This window comes from Poecilia mexicana, unplaced genomic scaffold (genome assembly GCF_051168715.1).
Source record: "Poecilia mexicana isolate PSO_F unplaced genomic scaffold, ASM5116871v1 scaffold_23, whole genome shotgun sequence".
NCBI lineage: Eukaryota > Metazoa > Chordata > Actinopteri > Cyprinodontiformes > Poeciliidae > Poecilia > Poecilia mexicana.
This window is the reverse complement of record NW_028263392.1, coordinates 6,401,218-6,413,673: the sequence shown is the minus strand read 5'-3', so window position 1 is coordinate 6,413,673 and position 12,456 is coordinate 6,401,218. Positions and strand designations below refer to the sequence as shown.

Below are 12,456 nucleotides of genomic sequence, written 5' to 3'. Positions count from 1 at the left end.
TGGATAGACAAATAGTGAACAGGTACATTTTCACAGCGTTGCATCTTTTGCCTAAAATCTCCCTCATCTGGCAGTACGTCAAAGCTTTTACTCATTATCCAAAATGTTAAAAGATTAAGACTTCACTGCACCTCTCGTCCTCTTTAGGTCTTATTTATGAAGAGTTATCTCACAAAGATCAAGCATTTCGCACAAATGAAGAGAAGTTCAGTGACTCTTTAAAAGTCTGCAGATACCTTATCCTGTTTATCACAAATAAACATACATAAAAAAAGATCCCCATTCTGTGTCCCACACTTCCTTTCCTCTTCATAAAACTGTCTAAGTTTAAGTAACTTAAATGTGAATAAATGTCTCCAGTGTTGCCAGAAGTCAACTCCCACATGCTAAAAACCGAGGGGGATTTTCAACGTGTGGAGAAAATCTAATTAGGGACATTTAGCAGTAATATGGTCCTGGCCCAGAGAGACCCCCAGACTAAATGAGGGCTCTGATGGTGAGCTCTGATCACACCGGAGTCCTAAATGTCGCCGGGTTGTAAATAAATTTCAATTCTCCACCTTTCAGACACAGCCTTACTTTGTCATCATGTTCACTGTAGGTACTGTTGTGCATGTGTGTTGGGGGGTGTTTTTATGCATGTGTGTTTGCATGTCGTACAAGATTGCTAATGAAGGAACTTAAGGTTGTGATTTTGTTGAAATGTGTGCATTTTTATACACAACTGCACTTAGAAATTGTGGCTTCCAGCAGTTTAAACATCTATACGGTTCATGTTAGTATTGGACATCACAGAAATGTCATTGTCACTGTCATTTTCAACGTATTAAAAATGACAGTTCTAACCATCAGAACGGCTAATAAAAAGTTTTTCCTGCAACTTTCACTATATTTGGCAACCCCAAACCTTCCCACTCAGGAATCTGACTTCAGTGCAACAGTTTTCAAAAAATGAATCCAGTATTACCCGAGGGGCTTCTTCTTCTTGAATATAATGCTAATGCTGTCGCATACTACAGCCACGGCATCAGAAACAGTCGTTTTAACTGAAACGCTAAACAATTTTTTTGTTTAATGACAGGCAAACAAATATCTTTTGAAAAAAATAACCAGAGTACAGTTGTTGGCTCCTTAAAAAAAATTGAGACATAAATTTGATCACATACCACATACTTTTAAGATTATGAATGGTAAACAGATCCTTCAATAGCAAATCTGCTATCTAGGTATCTGGGCAGCTGGCTAACAAAAGCAGGCTATTTTCTCTAGCTAGCTAGTCGGCTACCTAGCTAGCTAAAAAGAGAGATTAAAAAATATGTTGTTTTTCTGTCTCTTTAAGAGTAGCAGAGGAGCTTGTGTAGGAAATTCAACAAGAAATAAACAGTTCAGTTGCGACATGGTTGCTCACATTGTGTTAAGGAGCTAGCAGCTAAGAAACAACTGGAGAGTTAGCAGTAATGTGTACAGATTGACTAATACAGCTTTATACTTTTTTATGGCCTTTGTGATGTCTTGTTTTCTCTTTTAGGTGTACCAGTCCTATAAATGGAGGCAATGTATTAAAAAGAGTTGAATCAATTTCATCTAGCTGCGGTTGTACCATGTAAAATTGCACAAGCTGAGATATATTGGCTTTTTTTTTTCTTTTGTTTTGTTTTGTATTCCATCCAGAAATTGAGCAATTTCCTGCTCAATTTATGTGCTGAGTGAATTTCATGCCTCAGTGAGACCTGTCAAAAGCCTATTTCAGATTTCAAAAAATACAAGCATGCAATTGAGAATATACACTTTTTTCCCCGTTTTTTTTTTTTTTTTTTTCCCTGTACACGTTTTTTTTTTTTTTGTTGACGACGGCGATTTTTATGCATCCTGTTACATTAAAAGCATAGATAATTATGCCTCACTGCTTGGAAAAAGCTCACAGCGCAACCCGCATCTCCAAGTGCGCGCATTTCCGTTATCAGCCGTCAACCAGCATAACCCTGGTTTGTGTTGTAGATAAAGCAGAGACGGACAGCAGGCCAAATGAAGGACAGGCTGCAGGGATGTGCAGGAAAGCGATTAGGGTTAACAGGATTACTTTAACTGCGTTCGGGTGGATGCAGCTCTTTATAAAAAAAAAAATAAAAATGCGTCTGAGAATGGGGAATTTCCTGTTGGGAGACTATTTTTGGAACTTCAACATTCGGTAGCAGTCGAGCAAAAGGTCTGTTTTCACAGAGAGAAGGGGGGGAGACAAAAAGAAGGGGAAAACGAGAGCTTTTTCTGAGCATTTGTCTTTTGTCCATCTACAGAACGTTGTGACTGAGGAATGCGGCCCCCTCTTTAAGTCTTCATGTTGTGTATATCATAAACAACCCTCTGAGATTCCCACAGTTCTACAGCAGGGAAGGGAAAGAGCCTGCTCTGTTTGTCTTGTGTTTTCTGCATGTGTGTGCTTGTTTGGAGAGCAACTTTTGCACACAGAGGGGAACAATGAGGGACTTTTTTGATGAGCTCAATCAAGTTTTGGATTTTAGATTTGTCCTCGATGTTAACGTGAGAAAAATCTTTCATCCACAATTAGTAGGGAATAATGTCCAAGTCAGGTACAAAAGCAGTATTTCTAACTCGTTTGGATCTTGTTTTCCAGATTGGAGAAAGAGCAGAATTCCTGAACAAGTCGGCACAGAAAAGGTAGAACTTCATCTAAAAATTGCCTGTTGGTTATCTTTGTTTGATATTAAAATTAGCTCGATCTGAAATATTTGGGTGTGACATATTAATGTCGTCTCTGCAGCTCTGTGAAGGCCTCTCATTCTCCTGTGGTGTCCAAGATAGACAACCGGCTGGAGCAGTACACCTCAGCTGCTCAGGTCTGTTGTTTAAGGCTATTTATTCATTATTTACGGGGACAAAATGGCACTGGGTGGGTACGAAATCTTGTCTTTTTAATAAAACATGGCTCAGCCACGGCTACAGCTGCCATCCCTGTTTAACCCGGTCGCTATTCGTCTCCGCAGCGAGAGAACAAGGAGTCCAAATCCCCTCGCTCCACCGTGTTGGATCTTCCCATGGTCACTGACGTACGAAACATTAAGAGCATGTGGGAGAAAGGCAACGTGTTCAGCTCACCTGGAAGTGCTGGAAGCACTTTTAAGGTAAAAGAAAGAAAACTACTAAAACAAAAAGATATTTAATTAATATTTTAATTTTGCCACCTCAATTGAAAGCCTGGACAAAGTAGTGCAGAATTATTCTTCAGTTTTCATGTAATCAACACTTTATAGAACCAGTTTTTGATCCAGTTAGTTATTTTTTTATGGGATATTTCTCTATCAGCTATGTAAATCCCTTTTACCCTTCTTTATAAGAAGCAAGGCATTCTGGGAAAATTGAAGGAAAATGTTTCAGACCTCCTAGTCAAAACCCGACTCTAGAGACTTACATTTTTGTCTTTTATTAATTTATTTATTTTCGACTCAATTTATTTGAGACTCAATTAGATTGAATGGAGTCCATCTGCAAGCGTCACATTTCAAGTATTATCTCAATAAATCTTCTTTCCTGTTCTTGTAGTACAATATGTCCAAAGCATAATGCTGCCACCACCATCTCTCACTGTAGAGATGTTGTGTTCAGCGTGTTGTGCAGTGTTTTTGTTTTTTCTACCACACATTACATTTTACTTGATGACTAAGAGCTATAACTGGACACATTACTTATTAGGTGATGGTAAAAGGCAGGAACATTTCACTTCCTCATCTATCAAACTTGCAGCTGAAACATGATGAAACGCCAAGTGTGAATACTGCTGAATGGCTAGTGATTACTGCAAGTTTGGCTGACTTTTGACCTTGCTCAAACAGGAAGCAGCTGTTATAAAGACGGGCGTGGCGGGCCGCATCAACGACTGGCTGAATAAAACCCCAGAGAGCGGCAAGACGTCAGGAGGAAGGCCAACGGTAGGTCACTGCATCTCCAGCCCAGCTCAGAGGCGCTTTCAGTGGTTTATAAACCGCAACATTTACACAAGTATATTAAGAGAGAAATGTCCTGAGTAGCTACCTCCTCTAGTTTCTGGGCATAGGTTACATTATTTAACAAAAGATTTGAATTGGAACTTTTTTTTTTCTTTCTTTTTGTCTATCCCTTTTTTTTATCTAGTTTTGCAAGAGAGCTTTCATCTTGCAGAATCTAATCCCTTTCAATAAAAAAAAGTTTCTGACTCTTCCCTGCAGAACAGACTTTGTTTCAGGAAACAGTCTGGTTGTCTAGTTGGCGCCACCTGGTGGCCACAGATATAGTTGTAATTTCAACATACAGATGGAAATTGCCGACAGCAGTTGGGTGCACTCTGTCATGCAGTTTTAAAAGTTTATTATGATCCAGTGGAGAATTTGTTTTTCATTGTGCTGTTTTATCTGATGATAGTTTGTTATTATACACACGGGAAAAAAATAATCTTTCTTCTATTTATGCTTTTTTGTCTCAGTAAAATAAAAAAAGTGGTTTTAAAAGGATGATTTTATGTATTGAGAGTAAAAGATTTGAAAGGCAAGTTGATTATATGTGAAAAAATTAATTGCCGCTTTTGTTAAATTCTGAGTTATCCGGTTGACCCAAAAACCATCAGTGTGGCTGAAAAAATAGTGGGCGAAATTAAATAAACTGTGACGTAAAAGACTTTCTTTGTTGGTTATTATTGGTCTGAAAATGTATGCGCTTACCACACTGCAAAACACAAAATCTTACCAGGTATTTTCTTTTGTCTAGTTTCTAGTGCAAATAAGAGAAAAACTAACTTACTAGAAACTTTTCGGCAAGAAATACAAGTCATTTATTCCTTAATGTTGATTTGAAAAAAGTACTTGTTCCACTGGCAGATTATTTCACTTATAAGGAGACATTTTTTCCTTTTGTATTAGTGAAATATTCTGCCGATTGCTGAGCAATATTAAGGAGTTGTTGACTGCTATTTCTTGCTGAAAAGTTACTTTTAAGTTGATTTTGTCATATTTCAAGTGTACTGATAATTTATCGCTAGATTTTTGCAAAGATTTTGTGTTTTCTGGGAGATCTGTAAAGGAATTAAGAGGAGAAGGAGGATATTCTGTTGACTTTGTGTAAAAAAAAAAAAAAAAAAAAAAAAAAAGAGTCTAAAAAACCCGAGAACAGAGTTCGAACCTCACAGCAGATTCAAGTAAGATGTGTTGGGTTTGGAATGAGGTTTCCGTTTTTCCACTTCCTCTGAACAAACAAACACTCCTCCAGCTTTTCCCTTCCTCCTCACTCTCCCAGCTATCTGTTGCTTCAGTCTAAATCAAACAGATCTACAGTTGCCGAGCGCCACAGATAAATTGCTCTGTCCCTGCCTTTTGTTCCCCGATTCACTCCGACAGGACCTGAAACCCGTTGATGTCACCAACAAGAGGAGTCTATGGGAAAACAAAGGCGCCACTCCGACAAAGGTAGCTCCTATTGATCTCCGCTCGTTCTGTCTCTTCTTCTAACATGAGCCGGGTGATTAGAGGACCAGATCGGAAAAGGGAAGGGGTGGGGGAGAAAAAAAAAAGGCTAGCTGAGCATTACAACATCCAGATGAAGTCTTAACTATGCCATGAAGTGGTTTGTGGTCTTGGAAAGCTTTCCAGGCTTGTCCTCGGTGTCCAGTTGTTGCTACTCAAGAGAATGTTTTGCTAAAGAGGAGGCGGTGGGGGGAAGGAGCCGGAATCTCACGTTATTTTGACCCCGCCGTAGCAGGAATGGAAGTAACAATCACTCGTGTTTGTTTTTGTTTTAAAGAACTCTCACAGCTAGTTGACCTCGGCATTCAATCTGGAATAAGCCTGGAGAGGTAAAGGAGTAATTAATCTGCGTTTCCTCAACACGCCTGTCCTAGAATGACCCCACGCTCTGCTGTCACGCTGTTTTGCTCTCTTGTCACGGACACAGCTGCATTCTGTTCTGCTTTGTTTGGACACCACTGCTTATTATCCTCGAAGTTAGCAATAAGGCGCCCATGAGTTTCAGATATTTATTATGGGCTTGATTGGAATTTAGAGCAATAAAAAAGAGTCGAAACGTATAAATCAAGCCCAAGTCCGGTCATCTCGACACCCGTAACGAAGCGGATTTATGCGGGTCCAGATTGCCGCTGTGACTGGGTGACCGGTGTCCAAACGCAGGGTGTTCACGCTTTTCATGGGTGGCTTTGTCACGTCGCACTGCTCCAGCTTCTGTTGGCCACGAATCACAGCTCTACGCTCAGCTTCACTGAATGTTTTGTTGCCAAAGTTGGTGAATTTTTTTTTATTTTTTAATCTGCACCCTTACAGACTTCCTTCTACGATGATCTGAAACATTTTGAGTGAAAAGAAATCTGTAAGACTGCAAATACCGTCACAGCATTTTATATAAAACTTTTTTTTACTGCAGAAAGAAAAGTGTGTGTGTCGAGGATATTCTGCAAAGTGCCTTGGTCAGTTTTTCATACTTGGGCAACAGCAGACCCATCTGCTGTAATGAGTTCTGTGGTCTGGGCTGTGGAGAAGCAGGGTAGTGGTTAGCGAGCTCATCGTTAGCTTACAGTGTGATGTAAGGAAAAAGGATTCGACAGGAGAGGTGGATGTATTTTTGTAGTAAGTAGTTCAGGTATGTTTTTATTAAATTTCCATGTCTTTGCTGCTTTATAACTTTCATTTTGTTGTAAATTTTTTTCCAGATGGCAGTCAGAGGAGAGACCAAATCAGTCGCTAACGGTGAGTCTTAGGTAGGCGATATAAATGTTAGCTTGCTATTGCAAGCCTAAAGGGTTTTTTAACAAAACAATTAGTAGTTTCTTCAAAAGATTTTTATTTTTTGAAAGAGCTTTTAACAAGAATTTGATCATTTTTATGGCTGTTTTGGAAATCGATGTCCACTTATCTTGTTAAAGTAGCTAGCATTAGCATTACAGCACGGCTAGCTAAAAAATTTGTAGCGCAGATTAATGTGAGTTTGAAATGACATATACTTGTTCTTGTTGATATATAAGCATCTAAATAAGCTAAAGAAAATAAGTGTAAAGTCTTATTTGTTGATAAAATGAGAAGCTAGCAAAACATTGTTTTCGACAGGAGGAAAGAAAAAATTACAAAATTAATCTGCTGTTACAGAAAGTAAAAAAAAAAAAGTAGCTTAAGTGAAAATATTTATACCATTTAGCAAAAAAGTGTGAAGGAGATTTTCTGGAAGTTAACACCCAAAATAAAAAAAGTTTATCCACGTGTAACCTTAAAATTCTCCTGTTAAATTTAAAGCAGTTTTATCTCCATTACCTAAAATTTCGTGCCTCACGAAGGACTAATATGTTTTAGTCCTTAGACCTGACAGATCTGGTCAGAGAGCACCAGATTTATAAAGAGCAGAGTGGGCCTATTCTTTCTCCAAGCTGTCACTTTACCCTCTCCAACCAAAGAGGGTTGCAAAGTGCATTGACGTTTTTTTTAAAGTACCACCTTTTCCCAGTTTGTTTTCCCCTCGAATGTTCACGTGAAGATTGGTGACCTTTTTGCGACACGTGTTAAATTGTCGACAGAGCTCTGATTTACACAGCACCGTGTCCTTAAAACGAAAACTGGCCACACCACTGCCCTCCCTGCTGTCTTTTTCCAGGGTGCCATTTGTTTGACTCCACAGCCTTTTAGGATGCCACCTAAACATTGCTTGCTATTTTAAAATCGGATCGCAGCCCCTCACTCTCCTCCTCTCCTTCACTCCACCGCCACCTCTGCTCCCCTCCGGCAGTCAGGCAGGCGAGAACTTTGGCCTTGATGGATTCTGTACATGTCGATGTAATGCGCCGCTTGTTCGGTGCACAGGGGGACAACACACATGCATGCTCCCCTCCTTCCTCCTGCTTCTATAAACACACTCAGCAGCCATTGTGACGCCACTCAAACCTTTTAGCTTTTTCACTCACGTACAGCTCCACTTTTGCTGCTCTAGACCCGATGAGTGTTAGAAGCGGAGCTCCTGCCAGGCCGGTTTTGTCACATTAATGGCTGGTATGTTGCAGATTAGTGCACCATTTCAGGCTGACTTAGAGGATGACAGAGGATTTGTACAGATTTCGGATTTCTCACCCAGAGCCGGCTGCAGGACCTTGGTGGACGTTTGACGCTGCAAAACACACACACACACACACACACACACACACACACACACACACACACACACACACACACACACACACACACACACACACACACACACACATGCACACGTTGGCAGCATATGTGGAAAAATAAGCTTTACTGGAAATGGTTTCATTTTGAAAATATTGCTAGCTCGTCACAGTTAGCATTGCTCATCTAATAATATCTAATGATAACCTTTTAACATTTTCACGTTTCATCATGTTACATCCACAAACGTGTTTATTTTGTAGAGCCTTCATGTGCGCGATTAAAACAAAGTAGCACATATTTTTGAAAAAACCAAAGTGTGTTTGTATTCACCCTCACTCAAGACAGTACTTTGCAAAACTACTTCTATTGTGTCTCTGCCAGATTATAATATATTATACTATTCAGAATAACTAAAGAGTAGACATGTTCAATGCAAAGGATTGTTTTAAAACTTGGAGCACATTTAGACTTTGACTGGGCCATTCTAACAAGTGAAAATGCATTGATCTATACCAGATCAATGCACTTTGCAACCCTCGCTAACTATGAGAAACATTTGTCTAAAAAGATAGATTCTGTAAATTAGATGTTTTTGATTTTCAAAGCTAGTGCAATTAGACTACATTTTACTTGTTTTCAGATTTTAAGAGGAGAAAATATTGTGATCTAACTTGTGTAAAGGAAAGCATGATGCTTCCTTCACCATCCCCGTGCATGGTGTTCAGGTTGATGTGCAGTTTTTGCATAGTTTTTCTCATGCAACGATTGCGACATGACCAGGTGTATATCCTCCAAATTGTACGGCTAAAATCTGTTCCAAAAATAAAAATCAAAGCACGTTAAAAAGAGGAATGCACGCCACATTTTCCAAATTTTACTTGGCAAAAAAATTTTTTTTAAATATTGTCTTTCCATTTCAAAGTTATGGATTAAACTGTCCGTCACCTAAAATTGCAACAAAATACACTGAAGTTTGACCAAATGACTCCTTTTTTCAAGCCGCTGCTTGCGTAATGTTGCCCTCTGAATGGCACTTTGTCTGCATGTAACTACGTGACTCCAGCTCCTCGCTGTGCTCTTTATTTACTTCGACCCCGCGTGTCTGACCATCAGCCATTAACCCACACCTGTCTGCCACTGATGGACTTGTATCGTGTCTTTCACCAGGTATGGGACACTAATGTCTTAAAGGAGCCACTAAAGCTGGGGACCACGACAATCCAAGATTCTACCTTTTGAACAATTTTTTTTTTCCTAAGAACCAAATGACGACCAGATCCCTACGAGGAGTGACACCACACTGTACTGAAAACACCTTCTGCATTTTGACCAAGTGTAGTACTTTTTGCACAATGGGTTAGGTTCTGAAAATAACAGAGGGGGAAAAAAAAGAAAAACGCTGTGAAATTTGGACATTTTTAGACCCGAATGAGTTCCCAATCAGCATTTTAGATTTTTAGATTCCTCCACTTTTTAAGTTTCCTCCCCCGTTCCAAATAGACGAGTGAACCCAGATCTCTCCCTCTTACAGATTACTTTCCATCTCTCCTTAATTTTTTTTTTCTTTTTTAATTTATATTTAAAGAGACGGCTTCACACATCACTATTTTATACTCAGCAGCCACCTGTTCAGGATAGAAATGTAAGCACTTCTAGATTTTAGCGGATTTCACTTGTATTAAATATGTCTTAACAATAGCAGAGGAAAGGTCTGAGTAATATAAGTTAGCACATGTGACGTTTTGAGTATCATTGTATCATGTATAACATCTCTATGCTCATAGAAGGTATTTTTTTGCTTTTTTTAAATTTACGATGGAAAACTCTTCACCAACAGACGGTTAATTGTGAAGGTGAAAGGAGTGCTGAATATTCAGAAGGCCATTATGACTTATTATTATCCTTTATGTCATTTTAATTTAAGTTTTAATGTGGTTTATTGTATCTGGCTGTTGTTTTTTTTTTTTTTTATAAAGCTTTTGTTGATCACTTTGTACAGCACTGGGAAAAGTGTTTGCCTCCTTACTGATTTCTCCTGTTTTTTATTATTATTGTCCCACTTAAATTCCTCACATCAAACACAAATTTAATATCAAAGATAACCTAAATAAAGGTACAAAATGAATTTTCCAAGCAGTGATATCATTTTTATTTTTTAATTTGGGGTAAATAACCTTATCCAAACCCAATTGTCCCTATCCAAAAATGTAATTTTCCCCTTTTTATTTCCTTATTTATTTAAGTGCGACAAAGAGAGTAAAAAAATGGAGCAAGTCTCTAAGGGGGGAAATCCGTTACCACAGTGCTGTGAAAAAAAAAAAAACAATAAAAAAAATCTTCCTACATTCCTGTTTGAAATGCTCATGGTGCCTTCGCTGCTTTGAAGCTGTGCTATGTACGGAAACTGTGCAAAGAAGACCAAGTTTTGTATTCTGCCTTTTACAGTAATCTTTTCCACGCCTCTTCTGCTCGAGCAATGTAACGAGTTAGCAGTTTAAGGATATTTACCACTATGTAGAACCTCTCGCCTTACGATTGCAACGAGAACGTTTCCGACCGCAACAGAAGATGAAAGAATCGCAACGAAGATTCTGTGATTATTTTTTTATTTTTTACTTTTCTCTCTGACATGTTATGTAGCTCATATCGTCGGCGCGGCACAAGCTTTGATTAGTACATGATCGGTTTGTCGGGGCATTAAATTGATTAATGTTACTGCTCAACAGTCTGACAATCACATTCCTTTGGCTCCTCTAAAAAGCAGGGGGCTTGACCAAAATATTTTATAAAGAGTGAATTAATGTGACTTTTCTTTTGTAATACAGTGGTTTTATTGTGCTGTATTTTTTTTTTTGTTACAATCTCGTCCTTTTGTTTTTTTGATGTTTTTTATGCTTTTCTTTTTCAATTTTTAACCAGGCACTTGTTTGTGTAGCGCCAAGCCTATGCAACACACACATCTGTACTTGTATCTGATTCTGTATCTCGGTGTCATAAACGTGGATGGATGTTTGTAACATTGTACCATGGACTGACTCAACTGCAACAATAAAGACATTGAGGTATTCCAGTTGAAGTCTCTTGTCATGTCTCCCATGTGTACACGTCTTCCACATTAAGTATTCAAGCTTCTCGTTTGTTTCATAGTCGCTATTTTTCCCTTTGGTTTACCTGTAAGCTGTTTTTACCATGTAAATACCAAGACTGTGAAATATTCCGTGGATGAAATGGATTGTAAAGCCAGGATTCCTTCACAGTCAGGAAAAGTCTGGAATTTTCTTTGTCCTTTCCAGGTATGGACAAATGGAATACAACATTTTCCATTTCTTAAATTTTCTTCTCCCTCTCTTCTTTTCTCCTGCCCTCTTTTTGCCATTTATTCCATTTATCCTTACCTAGTTCCTTTTTGTTGTATCTTTTCTTGTCTTCTCTTTCCTGACATTTTTCAAATTTCCCTTCCCTTCCTTGAGTTTTCTTTCCTTTATTTCCTTCTTCCTTCCTTTCTTTGGTCCCATCTTCTGTCTTTTATTTTTTGATTGTGCCTTCCTTCTTCCGGTGTGACCTGCTTCCTTTTTTCCCATCCAGCCACTCGTGTAAAACCTTTCTTTTCCTAATTCCTTCTTTGTGAATTTCCTTTTCTTCTTTGTGCTCCATATGCCCTACATTGTTTCCTTTATATATCTAACCTCCCTTCCATCCATGTTTACTTCCTACCTTTCAGTTCGTTTCCATGTTTATAAAGTGGAATTAATATCTGTTTTTGATACTTGTGTTTTTTCTGAAAGCCTGTTTCTGTGATGGAGGGATATCTTGCTTTAAAGCAGATAGTATCTCATTTTAAGGCACCATTTTATCATTTTCAAAGTCATCCCAAAATTACATCAGAACAGTCAATATTTGTCATTGCCCAATGCATCAATATCCATGATAAAAATAAGGTATTTAAAATGATGGCTAAGTGTTAAATATGCCTATGCTTATTATAATTTGAGAAGTAATTTTGAACTATACAATTTGAACTAATTTTGAAATGTTTAACGTGCATTACGTAATCATTTTATTTACCAAAATGGTACTCTAGTTGCAGCTACTTGGTTAGCTAGCTAGCTTACTCAACATAGTTAAAGGTAAATTCATTATTTTATTTATTCACTGACTGCATCATTAACTTCATTTTACACTATTAAAACAAGATTATTGTAAGTGGAATTTTTAATTGTCATATTCTGTTAGCTTGGTGTATTGAAAACTGAAGTCCCTTGCTAGCTAGCCTAGATTTTTCGTGTTTTCACATGGTGTCAGAATG

At 38.3% G+C, this 12,456-nt stretch overlaps 1 protein-coding gene across 11 annotated transcripts in view; it reads left to right on the top strand.

The window, feature by feature from the left end:
• cald1a (caldesmon 1a) overlaps positions 1–11,220 on the top strand; it is a 58,159-nt gene extending 46,939 nt beyond the window's left edge. For 7 of the 11 annotated variants that reach the window (XM_088003442.1, XM_088003441.1, XM_088003440.1 and 4 more), the window contains 8 exons: positions 568–597; positions 2,633–2,676; positions 2,780–2,855; positions 3,003–3,140; positions 3,849–3,944; positions 5,382–5,450; positions 6,704–6,740; positions 9,318–11,220. In XM_088003442.1, the coding sequence (XP_087859568.1) occupies positions 568–597; positions 2,633–2,676; positions 2,780–2,855; positions 3,003–3,140; positions 3,849–3,944; positions 5,382–5,450; positions 6,704–6,740; positions 9,318–9,331 (504 nt within the window). In that variant the 3' untranslated portion in view covers positions 9,332–11,220. Of the gene's footprint in view, positions 1–567; positions 598–2,632; positions 2,677–2,779; positions 2,856–3,002; positions 3,141–3,848; positions 3,945–5,381; positions 5,451–5,784; positions 5,837–6,703; positions 6,741–9,317 lie in introns of all 11 variants that reach the window. The other 4 variants (XM_014985061.2, XM_014985060.2, XM_014985059.2 and 1 more) reach the window with 2 other exon arrangements.
• The last annotated feature ends 1,236 nt before the right edge of the window (positions 11,221–12,456 follow it).